We start from the raw sequence: 25,568 nt of genomic DNA, 5'->3' as shown, positions 1-25,568 counted from the left end.
CCTCGAAGCTATTTCTACTCTACTTTTTTATCCATTAGATGTGAGCATACTGGCTGAGCCAGCATTTCTTGTCCTGGACAAGGTGGGAGCCAGTGTCTTCGCAGGCTGCTGTAGTCCTTGGCTTGGAGAGAGAGTGTTCCAGGATAAGGTTCCCCATGGTAGGCTAATGCTAAAACTTCGGAGGTATGGCATTGAGGATACATTAGAGGTTTGGATTAGGAATTGGCTGGCTGGAAGGAGACAGAGGGTAGTAGTTGATGGATTCTGTTCATCTTGGAGCGCAGTTACTAGCGGTGTACCACAAGGATCTGTTTTGGGACCATTGCTTTTTGTTATCTTTATAAATGATCTAGAGGAAGGACTTGAAAGCTGGGTAAGCAAGTTTGCGGATGACACAAAAGTCGGTGGAGTTGTGGATAGTGAGGAAGGAAGTGGTAGGTTACAGCGGGATATAGATAAGTTGCAGAGCTGGGCGGAAATGTGGCAAATGGAATTCAATGTAGCTAAGTGTGAAGTCGTTCACTTTGGTAGGAATAACAAGATGATGGATTACTGGGCTAATGGTAGGCTACTTGGTAGTGTGGATGAGCAGAGGGATCTTGGTGTCCATGTACACAGATCTCTGAAAGTTGCCACCCAGGTAAATAGTGCTGTGAGGAAGGCATATGGTGTACTGGGCTTTATTGGCAGAGGAATTGAGTTCCGGAGTCCTGAGGTCATGTTGCAGTTGTATAAGACTCTGGTGAGGCCTCATCTGGAGTATTGTGTGCAGTTTTGGTCGCCATACTATAGGAAGGATGTGGAAGCTTTAGAACGAGTGCAGAGGAGGTTTACCAGGATGTTGCCTGGAATGGTAGGAAAATCTTATGAGGAAAGGCTGAGGCACTTGGGGCTGTTCTTATTGGAGAAGAGAAGGTTTAGGGGAGATCTGATAGAAGTGTATAAGATGATTAGGGGTTTAGATAGGGTAGATACTAAGAACTTTTTACCGCTAATGGAGTCAGGTGTTACTAGGGGACATAGCTTTAAATTAAGGGGTGGTAGGTATAGGACAGATGTTAGGGGTAGATTCTTCACACAGCGGGTTGTGAGTTCATGGAATGCCCTGCCCGTATCAGTGGTGAACTCTCCTTCTTTATGGTCATTTAAGTGGGCATTGGATAGGCATTTGGAAGTTATTGGGCTAGTATAGGTTAGGTAGGATTCGGTCGGCGCAACATCGAGGGCCGAAGGGCCTGTACTGCGCTGTATCCTTCTATGTTCTATGATTTTGATTCAGCAACAGTAAAGGATTGGCGATGTAATTCTGAATCAGAATTGTCTGTGGCTTGTCAGAGAACTTGCAGGTGATGGTGTTTCTATGCATCTGCTGCTCCTGTCTTCCAGTGATACAGAAAGCAGGTTTCGAAGGTGTTGAAGGACAACCTTTGGTAAATTATTGCGGTGCACCATGTAGATGATACCATTGTGTATCATTGGTGAAGGGAAATGGATGTTGTAAATTTGTCATTCAACTCAGCTGTTTTGGCCTGAATGGTGAAAAAGTGTGGTGCTGGCAAAGCACAGCCAGTCAGGCAGCATCTGAGGAGCAGGAGAGTCAATGTTTTGAGCATAAGCTCTTTGTCAGGAATGCTGTCTGACTAGCTATGCTTTTCCAGCACCACACTTGCTGACTTTGGCCTGAATGGTGTCAAGTTTAAGAGTGTTCGAGCAGCACTCATCAAGGAAAGAGGATAATATAATTACAATGAGGCCCCTGACAGCATTCTCCAAGTTAATATTTTTGCAGACAGAATATCTCAAATTGTCCAGCTCCTGGATGAAGTGCTGTGAATTGGCTTCCCTTCCTTATTCACCCATTCCCTCAGTTGGTTGCAACGTGGCTAGTTCAGAAAGGATTTCCTTCCTTGTGCATGTCTTTCTCCTGGACCAAATAAAGTTAAGCTTTAAAGAGAGCTAATTTAACCAGGTTATCTTGTGGTATCAAACAGTGAATTCATTTGTTATTAAATGCATGAAGAAAAAAGGCGACAAATGCATAGATTATAAATTAGAAGTAGCCCCCCCAAAAAAAGCTAAATGATATATTGGTGAGCCTCTGGATCATCAAGAAGAGTAGGCAGTGGACATTGATAGTTAAGGCATTAATTTCAGAGACCTTGGCTTTGAAAGTATTTGCTTCCACTTGACAGTGGATGCCTAGCAGCATCAAAGCAACACAATGATTCTTGCTACTTCTGTTTGAGTGACTTGCTGCATTGTTGGTTTCCAGCATTCAGAAAGTGAGGAAGCCCTTCATCTTGCAGCTGTGATGAGTGAGTGATTCTTTGACAATACACTAGAACCCAAACACAAGTACTTCAGCTCACTGACACACATCAGCACCTCAGCTCACTAGCAACCTTCTTCTACTAGAACACATTGACAAGGGTTGAGCTGGTATTTAACCCTGTTATTGTGTAATCCTGAACAGAGAAAACAGAAAGAATGTATCTCACCCAGGCTGCTGACTTTTCTCCCATTACATTCATAGTCTGAGATAACTCTAGGAGATTACAGTTTTGATTTGGAGGTGCCGGTGTTGAATTGGGTGTACAAAAATCACACAACATCAGGTTATAGTCCAACAAGTTTATTTGGAAGCACTAGTTTTGGAGTGCTGCTCCTTCATCAGGTGGTTGTCACATTAATTGTGTTCATTGACACCTTGTCAAGTGTGATATTCCAGTGTCTTGCCCTCCAAACTGACACTGAGTTTACATCTGCAGTCACCTTTTGTTTGTATGTCAAGATTTCTTTTAATGTATTTCAAGACAAAAACACACATTGTAACTTAAAGTTCAGTATGTCCACAAGCATTTTAGAATGCTTCCATCATCACAAGAATTTTCCAAGACAGTCCTGACTTGTGCCTTGAGGAAAGTCATTACACAATACCTTGACTCTGACCTGTTCTTTTAATCACAATGTTTATGTGGTTGGTCCAATTCAGTTCTTGGTCAATGGTAATCACTATAATGTTGATAAAGGGGATTCAGTGATGATCAAGGTGTAATCACAACCTTCTCCCTTGTTGGGGATGGTCGCTGCCTGGCACTTAGGTGGCATGAATGTTGTCACTTGTCATCCTAAGCCTGACCAAGACCTGATCTTGCTATATTTGGATATGAATTGCACCAGTATCTCAGGAATCATCAATGGTGCTCAGTTTGCTCATTAGCAAACAGCCCTACTTCTGATCGAGGGAAGGACATTGTTAAATTAATCTTCAGGAATCAGACTAATCTGCTTTTGATGGCCAACAACTTACAGAACTCCATAATAAACGCTCTACACATTTGATGCAATAATGTATCTACCATGGGGTATTTAGTTAGTTTGAGGAGAATGCATGAAGTGGACTACAGAGCATGAATGATCAGTAAATGCAAAGATTTCATGTTAAGACACTGAGGTCAAATGTGGTCCTTTGTAATCTGCGCATCCTTAAGATTTAGCTGTCAGTGGCAGAAATTTATATTTTAGGTCAGGATATCAAGGTCTGAGTCAAATCTGGATCCTAACCCTTCCACACACCAGGAGCAATAACCCAACATCAAATTTTGCTGAACAAGCCAATTTCAGAGTTCACCCTGAGAAATCTGAGGGTGAACTCATTGTCTAATTAAGCATGGTAGGTGGGTTTCCAAATGCCATTTACAAGTTTGCTGACAACACCATCATTGTCGGATACATCACAAACAACGACAAGATAGAATTCAGTAAAGAGATGGAGTACTTAGCACATGCTGTAAAGAGAACAATCTCTCTTTCAGTGTCATCAAAACAAAGGGGCTGGTCATTGACTTCAGGAAGTGGAATGGAGGGCATGACCCTGTTTGCATCAAGGTCTGAGTCAAATCTGGATCCTAACCCTTCCAGGGTGATGATCACTGATGTGTCCTGGTCCACCTTATCAACACGACGATCAAGAAAGCACAACAATGCCTCTACCTCCTCAGGAACCTAAGGAAATTCAACATGTCCACAAAGACACTTATCAATTTTTATAGATACACCACAGTAAGCATCCTTTCTGGATGCATCACAGTGTGGTATTCAACTGCTCTGTCCAACCAACACTGCACAAAAGCAGAGGGAGTTGTGAACATAGCCCAGTTCATCATGCAAACCAGTCTTCCATCCATTGCCTCTCCTTATACTTTCTGTTACCTCAGGAGAGCAACCAACATAACCAAAGCCCACTCCCACTCCGGGTTATACTCTTTAACGCCATCTTCTGTCAGGCAGAAGATATAAAAGTTTGAATACATGTATGAACAGATTCAAGAACAGCTTCTCCCCAGCTAGTTTTGAACTGACCTCTCAAATGTTAATTCTGAGATTTCTCTCTCTGCATTTTCTCTATGGCTGTAACACTGTATTCTGCACCCTGTTCTGCTACCTAATGCAATTTGTATGGTACGATCTGCCTGTAGAGCATGCAAAACACTTTTCATTGTATCTTGGTACATCTGACAACAATAAATCAAATCAAATCAAATCCAATCATTAAGAGGCCATCCTATACTGAAGGGAGAGAGAGGGAGTACTTCCAGCTTAAGTTGCTCTCTGAAATCTTTTAAATTGTAATGGAATCTACTAACAGCATTTGAGTGGTCATTCAGGATCAATCACTTGTAAGTTAGTATATACAGGCTGCAAGGCAACATTCAGGTATTTGATTCAGAGCAACCAGTGATAGAGAAGAGCTGAACAGCATAAATGTTCAATCTGATGCGATGAATAACAGCAATCCTTTGGGGAAAAAAACTTGAAACAAACAAACTAGCCATGATTATATTGGGATTTTATGGTGCATAATCTGAGACTGCCCTTTCTTCCATAACAAGTATTTAATTGGATGATACTTTGGGACATTGTGAGTTCACGAACAATATTCAATAACTAGAACAACAACAACAAACTTGAATGACATTGATTAAAATTCATGTCTGAAACACAATAAAAATGATTCGAACCCATTGACTCAGATACTCTTTCTACACCAACAAAAATCAATAAAATTTTAACTTGGTATCAGATTTGCACTTTTGCAATAAAATAGCTTTGCTGATTTGTGAAACATAATAATTTATTTATAATTATTATATTATGAAGCTCATAACTCCAACTTGGCACTGACTACCTTCCACACAACAGGAGATTAACAGCAAGTGAAGTAGTTGTAATATATATGTATACTTGCCAATAATTTTGCAGAAAACAAATAGTTCAAGACAAAATGTTCAGATTATTTTTGTAAAAAATAGATCAATCATACTTCAGCATTCTGGGTTACTAATATTTTAGTTGTCAGCTTATACAAAGCAAAGAACAGAAATATAAAAGTAGGGCTGAATATCTCATTAAGAAAGATTTAAATGCATTGAAGAATTTTCATCCTTTCTGCATGGAATAGTTTTATTTTATCATAAGGACAAAGACAAAATTGAGCTTTACTGAAAAAATCTAGTTGAAAATAATACTGAAATTATTATGACTGTTGTAACTCATTCAAACAATAATATTCATGCTGTCCTTACCTGTGCTATTAGCGTTTCCTCTGAAGACATCGTCATATGACTTCCATTGTTGAATGAGCTGATAGACGTATATAAAAATGACAAAGACTCCCACAAGGCACAGCAAGGGTGTCAGAACTGCTGTGGCAAGAGCTGCATAGATATTTGGAATGAAACACCTATAGACAGCAAAGAACAGAGACAAGAAACATTTTTAACACACATCTTTGCCAGCCCAATTTTCATATGAACAGATGACACCGTTCCAGTAAAATCACAAAAAAATTTATTTCAATAAGGTGAATGGTGGCTCAGCGCTTTTAAATATTCTTTGCATAACAATGTACCTTTTTGTGAAATATGAAGCCAAAATGATCTCTTGGCTACACAAAGAATATTTTCCTACATCATTTATCACTTTAGTGTTCCGATCAGCTGGGATTGTTATCTCTAGTATAACAATCCATTCCTCATCTATTTGTACCAGCAATGTAGGTGTGGATTTCCACGGACTTAGGTCGAATCCGGAGGCCTTTACAAAAGTTTGGTGGGAGCCGGATGTGGATATCCCTCGCCACCTTTGGCTGTTCCCACTTTTGCTGGTAGGAAAGGAATCAATAACCCATGCAAGCAGAAAAATTGATTCAGTCAAGTTGTGCAATGGGGAAGGGATATTAATAACCTTGTGGGAAAGAGTCTTTGGGAAATAATAGCCATAATAGGATAAAATGTGACTTTAAATTTGAATGAAAAATGCATCATTATGAAACTAATGTCTTAAATCTGAAGGAAAGAAATGATGAAGGTGGAGGGTAAATTGATAATGATAGGATAATACACCAAAATATTTGACTTTGATATTTAATGGCTGGCATTTGAAAAATACTACAACAGATAAATGTTCCCTTCGGCAAAACCAACCAAAGGCAAAAGTGAATTAACCATGGTTAACAAAACAATTTACAGTTTGCTCTTTCTCTAGCAGGTACTTCTACATATTGATAAAGTAAGTTTTCTGGAACTCATTTAACAAATTCCTCACCATCCAGCCCCTAACACTATGATAGTCCCAGTCTATGTTTGATTAACATTTGGTATGAGTACCTTTTAAATGTCTATTTGAAATCCAAATATACTGTACCAAAGACATCCCTTTGTCCATCCCACCAGTTACAACTTAAAACTGTAATGAATGTTCGTTATCTCCTTTTCAAAAAACCATGTTGACTCTGTCAGCTTATGCTTTGACATTCTATGTGCATTGTTAAAACTTCTTGAATAAAAAGTTCTAACATTTTCCTGATACAGGTTGCAGGCTAACTGGCTTGTAGTCCCTTGATCTCATTCTCCCTCCTTCATTGAATTGCACTGTTAGTTTTGCTAACTTCAGATATGTTGTGACTGTTGTAGAATCTGGAGAATTTTAGGTTAGATTAGATTCCCTACAGTGTGGAAACAGGCTCTTCAGCCCAACCAGTGCACACCGACCCTCCGAAGAGTAACGCACCCAGACCCATTTCCCTCTGACTAATGCACATATGGGCAATTTAGCATGGCCAATTCACCTAACCTGCACATACCTTATGTATGCCCCTCATGGTTTTAAAAATATCTGTAAGGTCACCCCTCAACCTTCTACGCTTCAGTGAAAATAGGTCCAGCCTATTCTCCAACTGCAACTTCTTGGCCTTTTGGCTGAATTGATCAAGGTCTGTTTGTAATCTTGGGTAACCTTCACTGACAACTATACCACAAAGTTTGGTTGCATCCACAAATTTACAAACCATGCCGCCTAAATTCTCATCCAAATTGTAATCATAAACATCATTAGCTTGATTCTGGTGCTGGACCAGGGGGCTGCTAGGAAGGTAAATTAAGCATTGAAAAGCTTACCTCATGTATAGGCAATACAGGAGGGGACATGGGATGGCTAGGTGGATAGGGTAATATATTTAGGGTAGAATGTGGGAGGCAGTGGTCATCACTAGTGTCCCCACTAGTGTACCCAACTCCTGCTCTTCGGAAACCGTGTTAGGGAACTGGAGCTGGATGAACTGTGGATCATTCGGGAGGTGGAGGGGGTAAATGAGAGGAGTTACAGGGAGGTAGTCACACCTCAGATAAAAGAAAAGGGCAGATGGGCTACAGTCAGGGGGTGAAAAAGGAACCGGCAGGCAATGCAGGATCCCCTGTGGCCATTCCCCTCAATAACAAGTATACCATTTTGGATACTGTGGGGGAGGGGGGGTGACTTATCAGGGAAAAGCAATGGGGCGCAGATCTCTGGCACAGAGTCTGTCCCTGATGCTCAGAAGAGAAGGGGGGAGATGAGCTGAGCATTAGTCATTGGAGACTCCATCGTTCGGGGGACAGATAAGAGGTTCTATGGGAATGAGAGAGACTCACGGTTCATGTGTTGACTCCCAGGTGTCATGGTTCATGATGGCTTGGATTGTGTTTTCAGGAGCCTTAAGGGAGAGGGGGAGCAGCCCCAAGTTGTGGTCCACATAGGCACTAACAACATAGGTAGGAAAAGGGATGGGGATTTAAGGGAAAAATTCAGGGAGCTAGGGTGGAAGCTTAGAGCTAGAACAAATAGTTGTAACCTGTGTCACGTGCTAGGGAGCCAAGGAATAGGGAGAGAGAGGAGTTGAACATGTGTTTACAGGGCTGGTGCAGGAGGGAGGAATTTAGATACATGGATAATTGGGGCTCATTCTGGGGTAGGTGGGACTTCTACAAACAGGATGGTCTACACCTGAACCAAAGGGATACCAACATTCTGGGGTGGAAATTTGCTAATGTTCATCGGAAGGGTTGAAACTAATTCAGGAGGGGGATGGGAACTGAAATTGTAGCTGCAGTGCTCAGGAGGTTGAGAGTAGTGAGGTCATGAATAAAGTATCAAGGTCGCAGGAGTGGATTGGCAGGCAGGAAGATGGTTTGAAGTCTGTCTACTTCAACACCAGGAGCATCCAGAATATGGTGGGTGAACTTGCAGCATGGGTTGGCATCTGCGATTTTGATATTGTGAGACATGGATAGAGCAGGGACAGGAATGGTTGTGGCAGGTTCTGGGGTTTAGATGCTTCAGTAAGAACAGGGAAGGTGGTAAAAGAGCGGGAGGTGTGGCATTGTTAGTCAAGGACAGCATTACAATGGCAGAAAGGATGTTTGATGAGGACTTGTCTACTGAGGGAGTGTGCGCTGAGGTTAGAAACAGGAAAGGAGAGATCACTCTATTGAGTATTTTCTATAGGCCTCTGAATAGTTCCAGAGATATAGAGGAAAGGATTGCAAAGATAATTCTGAATAGGAGTAAAAGTAATGGGGTAGTTGTTATGGGGGCTTCAACTTTCCAAAGGAAATACTGTAGCTTGAGTACTTTAGATGGATCAGTTTTTGTCCAATGTGTGCAGGAAGGTTTCCTGCATGTGGATAGGCCAACAAGAAGCGAGGACACATTGGATTTGGTACTGGCTAATGAACCCACTCAGGTGTTAGATTTGGAGGTAGGTGAGCACTTCGGTGATAGTGACCATAATTCGGTTAGGTTTACTTTAGTGATGGAAAGGGATAGGTATGTACTGCAGGCAAGAGTTATAGCTGGAGGAAAGGCAATTATGATGTGATTAGGCAAGATTTAGGATGCATAGCATAGGGGAGGAAACTGCAGGGGACTAAGGAGTGTAGCTGAACAAAGAGACCTTAGAGTGCAGGTTCATAGCTCCTTGAAAGTGGAGTCGCAGGTTGATAGCATAATTAAGAAGGCATTTGGTATGCTTTCTTTTATTGGTCGAAGTATTGAGTACAGGAGTTGGGAGGTTGTGTTGCGGCTTTACAGGACATTGGTTAGGCCACTGTTGGAATATTGCATGCAATTCTGGTCTCCTTTCTATCATAAAGATGTTGTGAAACTTGAAAGGGTCCAGAAATGATTTACAAGGATGTTGCCAGGATTAGAGGATTTGAGCTATAGGGAGAGGTTGAATAGGCTAGAGCTGTTTTCGTTGGAGCGTCAGAGGCTGGGGAGATGACCTTATAGAGGTTTATAAAATCATGAGGGGTATGGATAAGATAAATAGACAAAGTCTCTTTCCTGGGGTGGTGGAGTCCAGAACTAGAGGGCATAGGTTTAGGGTGAGAGGGAAAGATATAAAAGAGACCAAAGGGGCAACTTTTTCACGCAGATGTTGGTATGTATGTGGAATGAGCTGCCAGAGGAAGTGGTGGAAGCTAGTACAATTGCAACATTTAAAAGGCATCTGGATGGGTACATGAATAGGAAGGGTTTGGAGGGATATGGGCCGGATGCTGGCAGGTGGGATTAGATTGGGTTGGAATATCTAGTTGGTATGGACCAGTTGGACCGAAGAGTCTGTTTCTGTGCTGTACATCTCTATGACTCTATAACAGCTACTGTTTTTCCTTGATAAGTATGTACCTGTCAGGCAGGGAGGAAGTGATCGAGCAGGGAGCTGTGGTTTACTAAAGAAGTTGAATCTCTTGTCAAGAGAAAAAAGGAGGCTGATGTGAGGATGAGACGTGAAGGCTCAGTTAGGGCATTTGAGAGTTACAAGTTAGCCAGGAAGGACCTAAGAAGAGCCAGGAGGGGACATGAGAAGTCTTTGGCAGGTAGGATCAAGGAGAACCTAATGCTTCTAGTACGTCAAGAAAAAAAGAATGTCTAGAGTAAGATTAGGGCCAGTCAAGGACATTTGTAGGATGTTGTGCATGGAGACCAAGGAGATAGGAGAGGCGCTAAATGAATATTTTTCATCAGTACTCACACTGGAAAAGGACGATGTTGTTGAGGAGAATACTGAAATACAGACTATTAGACTAAACAGGATTGAAGTTCATAAGGAGGAGGTGTTAGCAATTCTTGAGACTGTGAAAATAGCTAAATCTCCTGGGCCGGATGGGATTGATCCTTGGGATTCTCTGGGAAGCCAGGGAGGAGATTGCAGAACCTTTAGCTTTGATCTTTATGTCATCATTGTCTACAGGAATAGTGCCAGAAGACTGGAGGATGGCAAATTCCGTTTCCTTGTTCAAGAAGGGGAGCAGGGTCAACCCTGGTAATTATAGACCAGTGAGCCTTACTTCGGTTGTGGGTAATGTGTTGGAAAGGGTTATAAGAGATAAGATTTGTAGAAAGGAATAATTTGATTAGGAATAGTCAACATGTTTTTGTGAAGGGTAGGTCGTGCCACACAAACCTTATTGAGTTCTTTGAGAAGGTGACCAAACAGGTGAGTGAGGGTAAAGTGGTTGATGTGCTGTATGTGGATTTCAGTGAAGCGTTTGATAAAGTTTCCCATGGTAGGCTATTTCAGAAAATATGGAGGTCTGGGATTGAGGGTGATTTAACGGTTTGGATCAGAAATTGATTAGCTGAAAGAAGACAGAGAGTGGTGGTTAATGGGGGTTGTTCATCCTGGATTTTAGTTATTAGTGGTGTACCACAAGGATCTGTTTTGGGACCACTGCTGTTTGTCATTTTCATAAATGACCTAGATAAGGGTGTAGAAGGATGGGTTAGTAAATCTGTGGATGTCAGTAAGGTTGGTGGAGTTGTGGATCGTGCTGAAGGATATTGCAGGTTACAGAGGGATATAGATAAGCTGCAGGTGGCAAATGGAGTTTAATGTGATCAAGTGTGAGGTAATTCACTTTGGAAGGAGTGAATTCATTTTGGAAGGAATACGGAGTACCGGGCTAATGGTAAGACTCTTGGCAGTGTGGATGACCAGAGAGATGATTGAATTGAATTGAATTTATTGTCACATGTACTGAAGCACAGTGAACAGCTTTGTCTTGCGAGCAATACAGGCAGATCACATAGTTAAGGAGCACAGATAAATAAATAGTAGGTAAACAGCAGCAAAAACAAAAACACAGGTTCAGATGAATGTTAAGAATTTGTGAGTCTATTCATTTTTCGGACAACAATAGGGTAGAAACTCATTTGAAAACGGCTGGTGCATGTGTTCAGGCTTCTGTACCTTCTCCCTATTGGTAGAGGTTATAGAAAAACATTGCCAGGGTGGGATGGATCTTTGAGAATCCTGGTGGCCTTTCCTTGACGGCATGCCTGGTAGATGGATTCTATAACTGGGAGGGTGGCCTTTGTGATTGTCCAGGCTGAGTTCACCACTTTCTGTAACTGTCTCTGATCTTGAATGGTACAGTTGCCATACCAGGTAGTGATACATCCAGACAGAATGCTCTCAATGGCACACCACTAAAAGCTGGCAAGGGTATTCACGGTCATGCCAAATTTCCTCAGCTGCCTGAGTCCATCTCGGTCTCCATGTACATTGATCCCTGATAGTTGCCACCCAGGTTGTTAGGGTTGTTAAGAAGGCATATGTTGTGTTAGCATTCATTAGTAGGTAGAAGGATTGAATTTTGGAGCCATGAGGTCATTTTGCAGCCGTACAAAACTCTGTTGAGGCCATACTTGGAGTACTGCGTACAGTTCTGCTCAGCACATTTTTGGAAGAATGTGGAAGCATTGGCAAGTGTGCAGAGGAGATTTACCAGAATGTTGCCTGGTACACTGAGGGAAAGTCTTATGAGGAAAGGCTGAGGGAGTTGAGGCTGTTTTTCTTTAGAGAGAAGAAGGTTGACAGGTGATTTAATAGAGACATATAAGATGATCAGAGGATTAGATTGGGCGGACAGTGAGAGCCTTTTTCCTCAGATGATGATGGCTAGCACAAGGGAACATAACTTTAAATTGAGGGGAGTCAAATGTAGGAAAGAGGTCAGAGGTAGTTTCTTTGCTCAGAGAGTAGTAAGGGTGTGGAATGCCCTGTCTGCAACAATAGCACACTCGCCAACTTTAAGGGCATTTAGATGGTCGTTGGATAAACATATGGATGATAATGGAATACTGCAGGTTAGATTGACTTCAGATTGGTTTCACAAGTTAGCATAACATTGAGGGCCAAAGGCCCTGTACTGCGCCTTTCTAAGTTCTAAAAATAAGCTTCAAAATGGCTTAGAGTAAGTGAAGCTCATATCTATTAGACAAGAATCAAGGATTATGGTATTGCTGTTTTGTCATGAAAGAAAATATTCACAAATAGACCCAAGTGATCAAAAAAGTGAACAATGAAATTACTGTTTTCATAGCTTGAAACATTCCCTTCAGTAGCTTTTCATTTTCTATGCTTTGATTCTTTCGACAGCGTGAAGAATGTGAACGTCTAGAATTCTCTCATTGTCAATGAATACAGTCGATTTGCAATCTGAATCTAGTCGTACAGATGATACAGCCATGCAAACTTCCACAACTTAACTTTTGATCAACTGAACATTGAATGAGATTTCCAATCAATGAAGAGCTGTTCCTACGAATGGTTTCCAAAACCAACATTCTCATGCAATGTTGAATCTTATAGACTGATAAATTCCAGAGTTCACATCAGAGATCGTCAAAATAATCATCAGCTTTTTAAATGCAGTTCTGTAACATGCAGGGAGATTGTTGCAAACATAGTTCTTTGCACTGGTGAAAGAAGTCAACTGTCTCTGTAGAAACATTTCCAGTTTGAAATCCTTCCTGCTAAATGGTAATAAAAATCCTAACTGAATAAACACGATTATTAAGTTGTCGTGAGTGGCAATGGTAAAATTGGAAGTTGAAAGTTTGTCGAAAATCATTCTTCAGCATTAGTTCAGAGGTCCCCTCAAATGAGAACTTTGTTCCCAAACATTGAATCTTAGGGAGTTAACAGAACAAGCATTGTTTTGTGATTCATGAACTTGTGCAGATTTTAATGTTTAAAAAAGAACTGTACAAAGAATATATCAAAGTTCAAGCATTCCACTGTATTAACAAAGGGCAGAATAAAATCATCTTTCTCCCAAATTAAACTGACACCAAGTCACTTAATGCCTTTGCAGTTCTGATTTTGTGCTCCCCAATGGCTGTGAAGGTGCACTCCTGTCTCCGAACCTTCAGTCAACAGGACTTTTTTTTTTGTCTCAACATGCATTTCATACACAAAAAGCACTATAACTGGTGGGGATTTTTGTTAACATGATCTCCTGTTTGTCAAATCTGTGTGAAAAATATCAAAGTTGATTATCCTCTCATGTAAAAAGCTTTTAGAGACTATGTTCGTGACTTGAAATGGGTTGTGTTGTGGTATTAAGTGAGAGAAATCCAGCAATTTGACATTGGGGTATTGTTTTTTCAAGCTGGACAGTGAGTGTGATGCATAACTGCATGTCAAAATCTCAACAGTAGTTAAAGAGATATTGTACAATTGAAATTGGAGGTGTTCAGGACAAATGGTGGACATGTAGCAAAGCAGGACTGTGATTCAATGATACATTGCTGCAATTACTGATAGATGTAGTCACGAGCAGATGGGAGAATGAAACCTGCTGCTGTCACCAAGAAGGTATGGGTGAGCTAGCTGAGGAAGCTTATAACAAGGGCATTGTGTAGGCCACTGATGCACAGCAGTCACTCCAGTTACCACCCTAAGTTCCTTAACCCAGAGCTCAATCTTGTGTAGCCACTGATACTTCTTGCATATTTGCTGGTCAGGGTCACCTACTCCATGCCCTTCCACATCCCACAGAACACACATTTCACTAGGTTAGATTGACCTGTCAATGTTATAAATTCCTTATTATGACCAGAATAAGTAGCATAACCTTCAATGTTGGGAATATTGGCTTGAGAAGGTACATAGATATTGGAGTACCTATCATTACTACCACTGAATTTGTAGGATTTTGTGGAACCATTACTGGTGCTATTTCTCAGTTTTCGAGAGATTTGCAGTATCTTTCATGTTGCTGTTCTCTGGATCCTGGGCTTAGTATTGGGTTAAGGTATTGGTTATTAAACACACTGCAAAATGCTGTGCTGGTACACTGCAGGCAACATTGAATTTCATTGTCAACATCTATCCTCTCTGGGAGGAGAAACCCAAAGTATGGGAATTTACCTCCATGCCCAATGACTTGATAGTCAGCTCAAAGAATAAGACGATGGATACACTTCCTGTAGGAAAAGAAATTTGATGAGCCATCTGTTTCGATGAATGAGTCTCTTTCTGCTTTAATGCAAGTGGAGCACATTTTAGCAGGATCCTCATGGACTCCAAATGCCAGAGGACAAAAGCATCTCGGTAGATTTTTAAACTAAGTTCGAATTTAGATTGGTATCAAAAGCAAAATGACTAAAGTGCACCATTTTTGGAATGCTATCTAATTCAATCTGAGCTCAAAACTAGTTCCTTAATCTTCACATGGTTTTGCCATGCATCTTGAAATTTAAGATTGGTGACAAGATAAAAATAGAAGAAAGTTAAACCACAGAAAGAGGTCATTCAGCTTATAGTGATTGTTCCAGCCGAATAAAAAAAAAATGAGTCAACCATTCTATTCCCACCTTTGAGTACACGGTCCATAGCCCTGCAAGGTACAGCATGTTTAGATCCAGGTACCTTTTAACTTGATTGAAACCACCATATCGGATAGCAACTTCCAGCCACCCCTACCCTCTGGGTGAAAATGTTTTTGACCATGCCTCCAGTACTTCTACTAATCACTTGAAATTGTAACAAGCACAGCAAATGCTGGAGAGACTCAGTGGAGAGAGTAACAGAGTTAAGATTTAGAGTCTGGTATAGTCATAACTTCAACAGATTGAATTCCATTTGCCACTTCTTCCCCACTCAACCAAACCATTAATATCATTCCAGAATTGACAGCTATCCTTTCCATCATCAACCTGTCATTTTTTTTGTTATCTGTCGACTTCGAAATTACGCTTTGTGCATTTAATTCTGAATCATAAATACTGAATTATAAATACTGTATCTCTCGTCACAGAAACAGCCAGATATGTTGAGTTCACCCTGAATTTATTTATTAGTTTCATATTTCGAGCATCTGCAGTAGTTTTGCTTTGACCACCCTAAATCTTTGACTGTGGTAATCGACCTATTTGCTCGGGTAATCAAACCTTCCAGTCAACTCTCAGTTTCCCAGGCTTTCCCTTTCCCAGGGTCCTCATAATTTTGTTTATCTGAATTAAGCACACGTGAACCTCCTCTGTTCTTAAAAAAAAACCCTAGCCTATCCAATATTTCCTTGCAGCTACAATTTTAATGGTCAAGCAAAATTGACAAAAAAACCTCCTCTTTGCTCTCTCCACAGCAATTATGATGTGGAATGGTCAGTTTTGGACTGGCGTGAACAATGTTAAAATTCACAACACACCAGGTTATAGTCCAACAGGTTTATTTGGAAGAAGTACTGCTCCTTCGTCAGGTAGCTAGTTACAGTACAGTCAAAGCTTGTACTTTTCCAAACCTGTTGGACTCTAACCTGCTGTTGAGTGCCTTTTAACTTTTTTCACAGCTGTTACGACTTTCCTGTAACATGGGACAAGAAATATACAACTTAGACCAAAGCCTGGTTTATAGAGTTCCAACATTACACCACCATTACCATCTCAAGGGCAACTAGGGGCGGGTAATAAAATGCTGGCCCAGTCAGCGATGCTCACATCCCACGAGTGAATAAAAAAACCCATCTTGTATTCAATACCATGTTGAATGAGCAAAGTATCCCATAAGCCTTCTTTACCACCTTGCCAACCTGTCCTCTCACCTTCAGGGACCTACAGAATGCTCTCCAAGGTCTCGCAATTCCTCTACTCCTCTCAATACCCTGCAATTTATTGAACATCCCCTTGCTTCGTTTGTTTTCCCCAAAGACATAACCTCACACTTCTCCAGATTGAATTCCTTTTGCTACTTTTCCACCAACTCAACAAAGCCATTGCTATTATTCTGAAGTCGAGAGCTGTCTTTTTCATTATCAGTTCCCGAGCCAATATTTGTATCACCTACAAATTTCAAGATCTTACCTTGCACATTTAATTTGGAATCATTAAAACACATAACAAATAGCAAAGGATCTTAACTTGAGTCCTGTGTACTGCCCCTGAAAACAACTTATCATTCACAAAATCATTCAGCTGCCATTATGCTTTGTTTCTTGTCATTGAGCCAATTTTGCATTGAACTTGCAACATACTGTGGCGGCATAGTGGCTCAGTGGTTAGCACTGCTGCCTCACAGCGCCAGGAGCCTGGGTTCGATTTCAGCCTCAGGCAACTGTGTGGAGTTTGCATATTCTCCCCGTGTGTGAGTTTCCTCTGGGTACTCCGGCTTCCTTCCACAATCCAAAGATTTGCAGGTTAGGTGAATGGCCATGCTAAATTTCCCATAATATTCAGGGCTGTGTTGGTTAGGTGTATTAGTCAGAAGTAAATATAGGATAATAGGTTAGGGGAATGGATCTGGGTAGGTTACACTTCGGAGGGTCGATGTGAACTTGTTGGGCCGAAGGGCCTGTTTCCACACTGTTGGGATTCTATGATTCATACTGCTATAAAACAAAGGCTTTACTTCTAATCAATTTCCAAGGGAGCCTTGCCAAATGCCTTATTAAATCCATGTTATCAACACCCAATGCACCAGCCTCATCGATCTTCTTTGTTAGCTCCTCAAAACACCCAAGTTAGTTAGACATGAGTTTTCCTTAACAAAACTATGTTAACTATGCCTGATTAATCCACTCCTTTATAAGTGACAGTTTATTCTGTCTCTCAGTGCTGATTCTAATTATTTGCCTATCACCAAAATCAGACTGACTGTCCTGCAATTATTTGGCTTGTCCAGTGTACCCTTTTTAAATCATGGTACGATGTCTGCAGGTCTCCAATCCTCTGGTATATTGCTTTATCTGGAAAAGAATCTACAGAGCATTCATGACATCCTCCCCAACTTCTTTTACCAGCCTGGGATACAATCTGTCTGACCCTGATGACTTATCTACCTTCAAGGATGTATGTTCCTTTAGTATTTCTTGCTGCATGATGGTTACTATATCCAATATAGCACACTCCTGCTCCTTAACTAGAATGCCTACATTATCCCTCTCCATTGTAAAATCAGAGAAAAGTACTCACTAAGAACCCTGCCTATTTCTTCTGCATTCATGTGTAAGTTACTCTCTACACCACTGAAAGGCTCAAACCTTTCCACAGTGATTGTCTAATGTGCTAAAAAAGCAACTTGGGGTTTCCCTGGACCTTCTCAGCTACTATTTTCTAATTTCCTGTTTTACTCCTCCTCAATATTTTCTGTACTCCTCTAGGTTTTTTTATATTTTAAGTAAATTGTGACTGTCATTATCTTTCTTTTTCTGCTTTATTCTCCTCTGCCTGTTTGTAGATAAACAGTGGGGTCCAGATTTGGCAGTATCAGCTTGTTTTCTTATGGGACAAGCAGGAGGATGGAAGAACACAGCAAGCCACACAGCATTAGGAGTTGGAGAAATGATGTTTTGGGTATAATTCTTCTTATTTTTCTAGCTCCTGATGTTGCCTGACTTGTTGTGCTATTCCAGCTTCCTGCTTGTCTACTCTGCCATTTTTTTTCCCCTGTTTCCTTATGGGGACATGTCAACACTGAGTCGAGAGAATCTCACTTTTGAATGGCTCCTACAGATTTGACACTGATTTTCCTTCAAGTTGCTATATCCAACCCATCTTCACCTGATCACCGTTCAAACTTCATCAAATTTGTCTTCCTCCAATTTCGAACTTTTACTCCTGTTCTATCTTTGTTCTTTTCTACAAATAGTCAAATCTAACTGTAAGACAGTCAGGGTCTTTAAAATGGTCACCCCCTGCAACTTCACCAACTTGCCTGGCTTCATTTTCTAAGTCTAAATTGAGAATTCTGCCTCCTTTCATTGGGCATGCTAAGCGATGGCTTTTCTTGAATGTTGTTTATCAGCATTGTGCTTTTCACATTATTCATATCCCAGCTGATATTTGTGTACTCCAAGAGCTCAATTATTATTGCCGATTGTTTTTACACTGAGATATTTGCCAACATATTTGGACGAGTGACTCAGAGATCCAGTTCATACTCTGGGAAACCTGATTCAAATCCCAAATTTACAGATGTTGGATTTTCATTTAAAAAAAACTGGATTTAAAAATCTAATAATTACCATGTTATTGATTGTTGATATAGCCACAGTATTTATGTGGCTAGGTCAGTTCAGTTTCTCGTCAATGGTAACCCAAGTTGATAGTGGAGGATTCAGCAATAGTGATGCCATTAAATGCAAAGGTCTGATAGATTGTCTCTAATTTGAGACAGCCATTGCTTGGCACTTGTGTAGTGTGAATGTTACTTGTCATTTATCAGCTCAAATCTGGATATTATCCAAGTCTTACTGCATTTGAACTTGAACCACTTCAGTATCTAAGGCATAACACATGGTGCTGAACATTGATAATTGCATGCTGAACATGTCCACTTATGACTTTATGATGGAGGAAAGTCATTGATGAAGTAGCTGAAGGTGATTGTGCATAGCATTTTGCCCGGAGGAACTCTTACAAAGATGTCCGTGGACTGAGATGATTGAACTCCAACAATGGCAACTGTTTTGCTTTGTGCTAGAGATGACACCACCCGGTGGAGACTGTGCTCCCTGATTTCCATTTATGTTGGTTTTGCTGGGGCTCCCTGATACCATAGATAGCCAAATACTGCCTTGGTGTTAAAATCAGTCACACTCATGTCACCTCAGCATTTTAAGTCTGTAGTCCATGTTTGGACCAAGGCCAAAATAAGGTCAGGAGCTGATTGGCTCTTGTGGAACTCAAGCCAAGCATCAGTGTTTGGGTTATTCATTTGAAATTGCTACTTGATAGCACTTTGCTAATGATTGAGAGTAGCCTTAGGGTGATTCATGTAAATATACAAATCAGGAACTGGAAGATGCCATTTAGCCCCTTGAAACTGCTCCACCATTTAATAAGGTCATGGGTAATCTGATTGTAACCTCAAATTCACATTCTCACCTACCTACCCCAATAACTTTTCAATGCCATCTCACAAAACGAGGTGGAGTGAAGTGTGTTGTCGTGATTAGGCAAGATTAGTGGGGAATTACTGGGGAAGATAGTGTAGCAGTGACAGGTAATAAAAGGCTAGAATAAAGCTGATTACAGTCACAGTATACCCCTTCGTTTGTACAGAGGGCTTATGAAGATGTTTTCTGACATTCGTATGAGGTGCGCTGACATGAAGAGCATGGATAATGACAGCAAATGGTTTACTTGAGTAAAAAAAAATCACGCAACACCAGGTTATAGTCCAACAGGTTTAAATTGGAAGCACGAGCTTTCGGGGCGCTGCTCCTACATCAGGTGGTTGTCACAACTTTGTACACCCCAGTCCAACACTGGCATCTCCAAATCTTGTTTACTTGATAAACACCAATTTATCACGATTTCTCTGTCTACATGAACAACTGAAGTGGATCCCAACTATTCTAATCCTAATTTTTGGGCAATAATCCATATTTTCAAAATGTATGAAACTCAGGAATTTTCTGTTTAAGTTATACAAGAAGTATCAGCCAGACAAACATCTCAGATTGCCTACTCCTTTCATTGATACCATTTCAGATATGGATTTCATTTCAAGTTTGTTTTTAAGTCGGTAAGCCTAATTAATATAAATGCTAGTGTATTATGTAATCTCCTGGTACAACGATCAATGCAATTAATATGGAAGAACTGTGCAGATTCAAAAAATTGCCACAGGTTGTCCAAATAATTGCTGTACTTGCTTTGGCACCTTTTAATCTGCACTTCCTCTTTCATAAAACTATCATATAGTTTCAGTGGATTCTGAAGTTCAGCAACAAGAACTTGTGTCCTGTTCAGTAAAACTTTAACAACTAAATAACTGCCAAAAATCAAACACCATGATGTTTAAGTAGTACATATTGTCACATATAGGAATGTCTGTATTTTCCTTACAAGAGTCACAAAGCTTTCGTTTCTTAACATTCTTCAAGTAAAGAAACCCATAAATGTCTGAACTTAAACGGTTGCAAAAATATAACCTCTTTTGTAAGCACAGGTCAAATTTAATAAGAGACCCTGTTTTAAGACTTTAAATTTTGTCACCAGAGTGGATACAGCATCCTGTGCATGGATGCTGAACTTGTACCAAGTGCAGGAGTTGCATTTAAGTTGGTTCGGGATCCACCATGATCATTAAGCAGAGTGACTCAGCTTCATTGCAGACATTGGGCTGAATTTTATCAAAGATCAGTTAAGTATCAAATTTCAGAGAATATCATGGAGGACTTCTCTCCATGAATTCCAATGATGTATCTCAGAGAATTCTCTGTGCTGACATCATTGTACATGCATTTTGCCCCAACATTGCTGCTCTCACACTATCCTGGGCTCATCAGCCATAGACATACTCTCTGATGCCAGTACCTGCTTGGATTCGTACTGCTGGTGCCATATTTAAATGCCAGCTGTGCATTCAGGCCAATGTTGCAAACCAAATTATGCTTTTCACAATGAGTTGCTAAACAATTCTAAAGGACATGGCTGAGAAAGGGATGTTAATATTCTGCTTTGCTGACAGTGACCCAGATGTTATGCTGGACAGGAAGGCTGTACACTTCCCTCAGGACTATCAGAATGAGCCAGACCCTGCCAGCCTAGTCTGAGGTTACCACCTGCGGTGTCCATGATCCAGGAGAATGCCCAGTATAGGCAGAAAGTTAATGCCTTCTGTGCTCTGCAAGGCAAAGTGTCCCTATCTTCTTTCTGCTACCTCACACTCATCCTAGCTCTGCCACTACACCCATCTGCTACCATGACCACTTTGACCACTGCACGCAACACCTTACTGGAAATTGCTCTCACCCAATCCATGCTCCCAGATTACTAACCCTTCCTTCCCTCTGCCATTCCTACTCACTGACTTGCTCAGGCTACCTCACCACCTTTCCCATATACCTATACTAGCTGGTACAGCTGTGTCAGCTACCCTTGCATTCCATCAAACTGTTTTTGGTTGATTGTAGGAACAGGTGGCTTACAAGAGGACAGAAGGACCATGGTTGGTGGTGGGGCAGCTGGCATTTGTCTCCTCATCCACTATAAGGACAGACTCCTTGCCTCAGCAGGAGGACTGTGATGTATGAAGATGCTAAGACCTCCATGTCCTAGCAACCAAATAAGATTCATTGTCAAGTACTATCCATAATGAATTTACTCTCAATATGCCCTGCATTTCGCTACTCATTCCCTTCCTTGTCTCCTTCAGAGTCTGCCCAGTCTCTGCCTTGAAGAGAGCAGCTCCTCTGAACATCAGTCTACTTCTACCTCTGAAGAAGAAGACAGAGGCCCTTCAGAGGATGCACAGACATGGCCTTTTCTAGCACTAGCCCCAAAAACCACTAGCTCAGATACACTCACCTCAGTGAGTATGTTAACTCAATGAGAATCAGGAGCAAAATCTGGTGAGAACTTTACTATCATGTCTCAACAGCTTGATGAAGAAATGTCTCTCATTGGTCCTTCACAGTCATCATCTCTGCATGTTGGCTCCAATCCCCACAATTGATTTCCCCACCATCCTCACCACAGGGTTACTGGTGACCCTTTGACTTTCAGTGAATAGATGTCTGGACTGACTGTGGCCACCCTCCTGCCTGAATTGGAAAGACAGACTGATGAGTGACCAGACCCTCACTGATCCTTGTTCAGCTCCCTGACTGATTTATTGCTACTCCCTGAACTGGTTATACTAGACTTGCAATATTCACAAGATCCCTGACTTGGACTGTAATGATCTGGAACCCTTGACCACAATTGCTGCAAACTCCCAACTGACTGTGTCCAATCCTTGGACTGATATTGGATGATGCTCTTGATCTCCAGTGGCAGACTCCCTGATTGACAACAGTCCATCTGGACTTGACTGAGGACTGCTCCCCCTTGGAAGTTTTAGAGATGGCAATTTGGTTGAAATACATTTTGTGTGTTTGCCATGTAAGCCACAGGCATGTCTTATAGGTGCAACATTGACATAACATGGTGCCATACAGTAACGTTACCATCCCCTGACTGATCACAGCTGGCAAATATGACAAGCAGCTTTGGTTTATATTTATGCTAAAAGGCCAACAGAAATACTGAGAATGTTCTGAACATAAGACCAAGGAGGTTATGAAGGAGCTGCACAAAATGTTAGGCCACAGCTGGAGTATAGTTTTTGTTGCTACAGTGTAAGAAGGATATGACTGCGTTTGAGAGGATGCAGAAGAGATTCACCAGGAATTTGCCTGACAATGAGCGATTCAGCAATGAAGAGAGACTATGAAGTCTGAGTTATTTTCATTAGAGCAGTGAAGGTTGAGGGGGAGGTTGAATGAGGTGTACCATGGCTTATGCCCGAAACGTCGAATTTCCTGTTCCTTGGATGCTGCCTGACCTGCTGCGCTTTAACCAGCAACACATTTTCAGTACCATGTTTTGAGCAATATAAGCAGGGTAGATAGAGAGAAATCTTTTCCCTGAGTAGACGGATCAATAATGGGGGGGTGGGGGGCACAGTTTTAAGGTAAGGAATACCCTCAAGGCATTTAAGAAGTATTGAAATGAAAATTTGAAATGACACAGCATACAAGACTATGGCCCAAGTGCAAAAAAATTAACTTAGAATAGATGGATGTTTGGTGACTTGTGGACATAATGGGCTGAAGGGCCTGTTTCCATGCTGTTAAAACTCCATGTCTCCGTGCCTCTCAATGTGTTAAAAGGCAGGGATATTGTGAGCATCCAAGTAGGCACAAAGTGAGTAAGTTCTAAAAAAAGCAAACTAGGAACCTTGCGATTCTCCCTGCCCAGATGCTATGTGCCTGTCCCTGTTCACAAAGTGGACTGGCAGCAGCAGTACAATGAATGATATCGGTGTGGTCCAAAATGCAGTATTGAAATGGTGAACTATCTTCTGACTGAGTCAGAAAAGTGCCACAATGATGTGATGAGACTACTATATCTTGGATCAGGAGAATCCATGTTTTGGTCATAAGCCCTTCATCAGGAATGTTCAGGAGGGGGAAGGGAGCTTCAGAGATAAATAGGAGGGTGGGGGGGGGGGGGGGGGGGTAGATAGCTGGGAAGGCGATGGGCAGATGCAGGTGGGGGGTGATGCTGAAAGGTTGGCAGGAGGGTGGAGTGGATAGGTGGGAAGGAAGATAGGCAGGAAGATAGGCAGTTAAGACAGTTCAAGAGGATGGTTTTGAGTTGGATGAAGGGGGGAAGGGGAGATGAGGAAACTGGTGAAATTGACGTTGAGGTCATGTGGTTGGAGGGTCCCATATAGGAAGATGAGGCATCCTTCCTCCTGTCCTACCTGTCCATCTTCCTTCCCACCTATCCGTTCCACCTTCCCCTCTGACCTATCACCATCATCCCCCACCTGCATTTGCCTATCGCCTTCCCAGCTACCTTCCTTCAGCCCTGCTCCCACCCTCCTATTTATCCCTCAGACCCATTCCCCCACCCACTCCCCTGCCACATTTCTGATGAAGGGCTCATGCCCAAAACGTTGATTCTCCTGCTCCTCAGATGCTGCCTGACCTGCTGTGATGTTCCAGCGCCACACTTTTCAACTCTGATCTCCAGCATCTGCAGTCCTCACTTTCTCCTGCTACATCTCGGATGCCACCCTCCATGTATGAAGGCTACAAGTGGTCACTGCTCATACAGTGTGCCCTGAGATGCTGGGCAATGCTGGTCAAGATGGAGTCTGGAGGAGCAAGTGGCAAGTCGGAGTTGCCAGTGACCTGCTCAGACAATTATGCCAGGAATTGTCAATGTCCAGTTTCTATTCACAGTCTGGTGATACATCAAAGCGCACATAGATGAGGTAAAATTAAATAGTAATGTTATTGCATGCAAGTCGGTCTCAATGCTCAGTGATGAGATTCTCATCCCTCTGTTAAGACCTTGGGTGGAAAACCAGCTTTTTTTTTCTCAACTTATGTGTTTCTTATCTTGCCATATTTTATCAGCTGACTCATCACTGCCCATGTCATTTAAGGGCTGAGAAGATTCTGCTCTTGTTTTAAAAATGGACAATAAAAAGGTAACACTTAACACGGTGTGGCACTAAAGAACAACAGAAGGTCACAGAGATCAGGGAAAAAATACACAGATCATGTTTAATACCAAGACATCATTACAGAAGTTCCTCAGTATATATATAATCAACCTCCTCTGAAATGTCATTATACAGCTCTGGAGCAGGTGGGTTTGAACCCGGGTCTCTTGGTTTAGAGGTAGAGGCATTACCATTCGTGCCACAAAAACCTTGAAGTCTCAGGATAATGCTCTGGGTCTATTTACCTGCAAATGTTGTATCAATGTCCTGTCCTCCATCAAAAAAAACCAGAAGTGGAACTGTTCTCTGATTATTGCAGTCTTTAACTCCATTCACCATTTTCAGATAATCAAATTTTCCATGCTCTCACACAGCATAATCTGTACAACATCAAAGCTTGGGCTAAGCAGTGGAAAATAACATTTACCCCACATGTGCTTGGTAATGATTGTCTCTAAACAGAGAAGCTATCCACTTAATCTATTCAGTAGCATTTTAAGCACTGAATTGCCTGCTTTATGAGGACAGGTTTGGGATGGGGGGAGTTAGCAGAACACTATTGACCTGACATTTGGCTTCATAAATGTTGTAGCTACTATACATTGTATGCGTAGACACCTTTCCATTATTTCAGAGTTTCCGAAAGTAAGAGCAGAACTACAGTGGATCAAATATGTTGTCGTGGTAGCAGGCAATTGTTTCCAATCCTCATAAACACTCATTTACAGCAAAGCCCTTGAAGTTTATGACTCTTATTTAGTGATTCAGTTACTTTATCTTGTAAAACCTTTTAGCAGCTTTATACACACAGCAATATAACATGCTTTATCTTTACAGCTTAGAAAATGTCTGTCACTTGTTGTCCAAAATAGCATCTGCTGCACATGCAAACAATCCAGTGGCAAGTTGTGCTTGAGTTATAGCAATGAGAGTGTCAGTATGGATGCATTGAATG

General features: G+C 41.4%; 1 protein-coding gene across 1 annotated transcript in view; it reads right to left on the bottom strand.

The window, feature by feature from the left end:
- The window catches only part of adgrv1 (adhesion G protein-coupled receptor V1), a 566,067-nt gene that overhangs the window by 64,191 nt on the left and 476,308 nt on the right, over nt 1–25,568 (bottom strand). The window contains 1 exon segment of the mRNA XM_060841343.1: nt 5,586–5,743. Within this exon segment, the coding sequence (XP_060697326.1) occupies nt 5,586–5,743 (158 nt within the window).

This window comes from Hemiscyllium ocellatum, chromosome 2 (genome assembly GCF_020745735.1).
Source record: "Hemiscyllium ocellatum isolate sHemOce1 chromosome 2, sHemOce1.pat.X.cur, whole genome shotgun sequence".
Classification (NCBI taxonomy): domain Eukaryota; kingdom Metazoa; phylum Chordata; class Chondrichthyes; order Orectolobiformes; family Hemiscylliidae; genus Hemiscyllium; species Hemiscyllium ocellatum.
The sequence above is the reverse complement of the archived record's forward strand: the minus strand, read 5'-3'. Positions and strand labels throughout refer to the sequence as shown.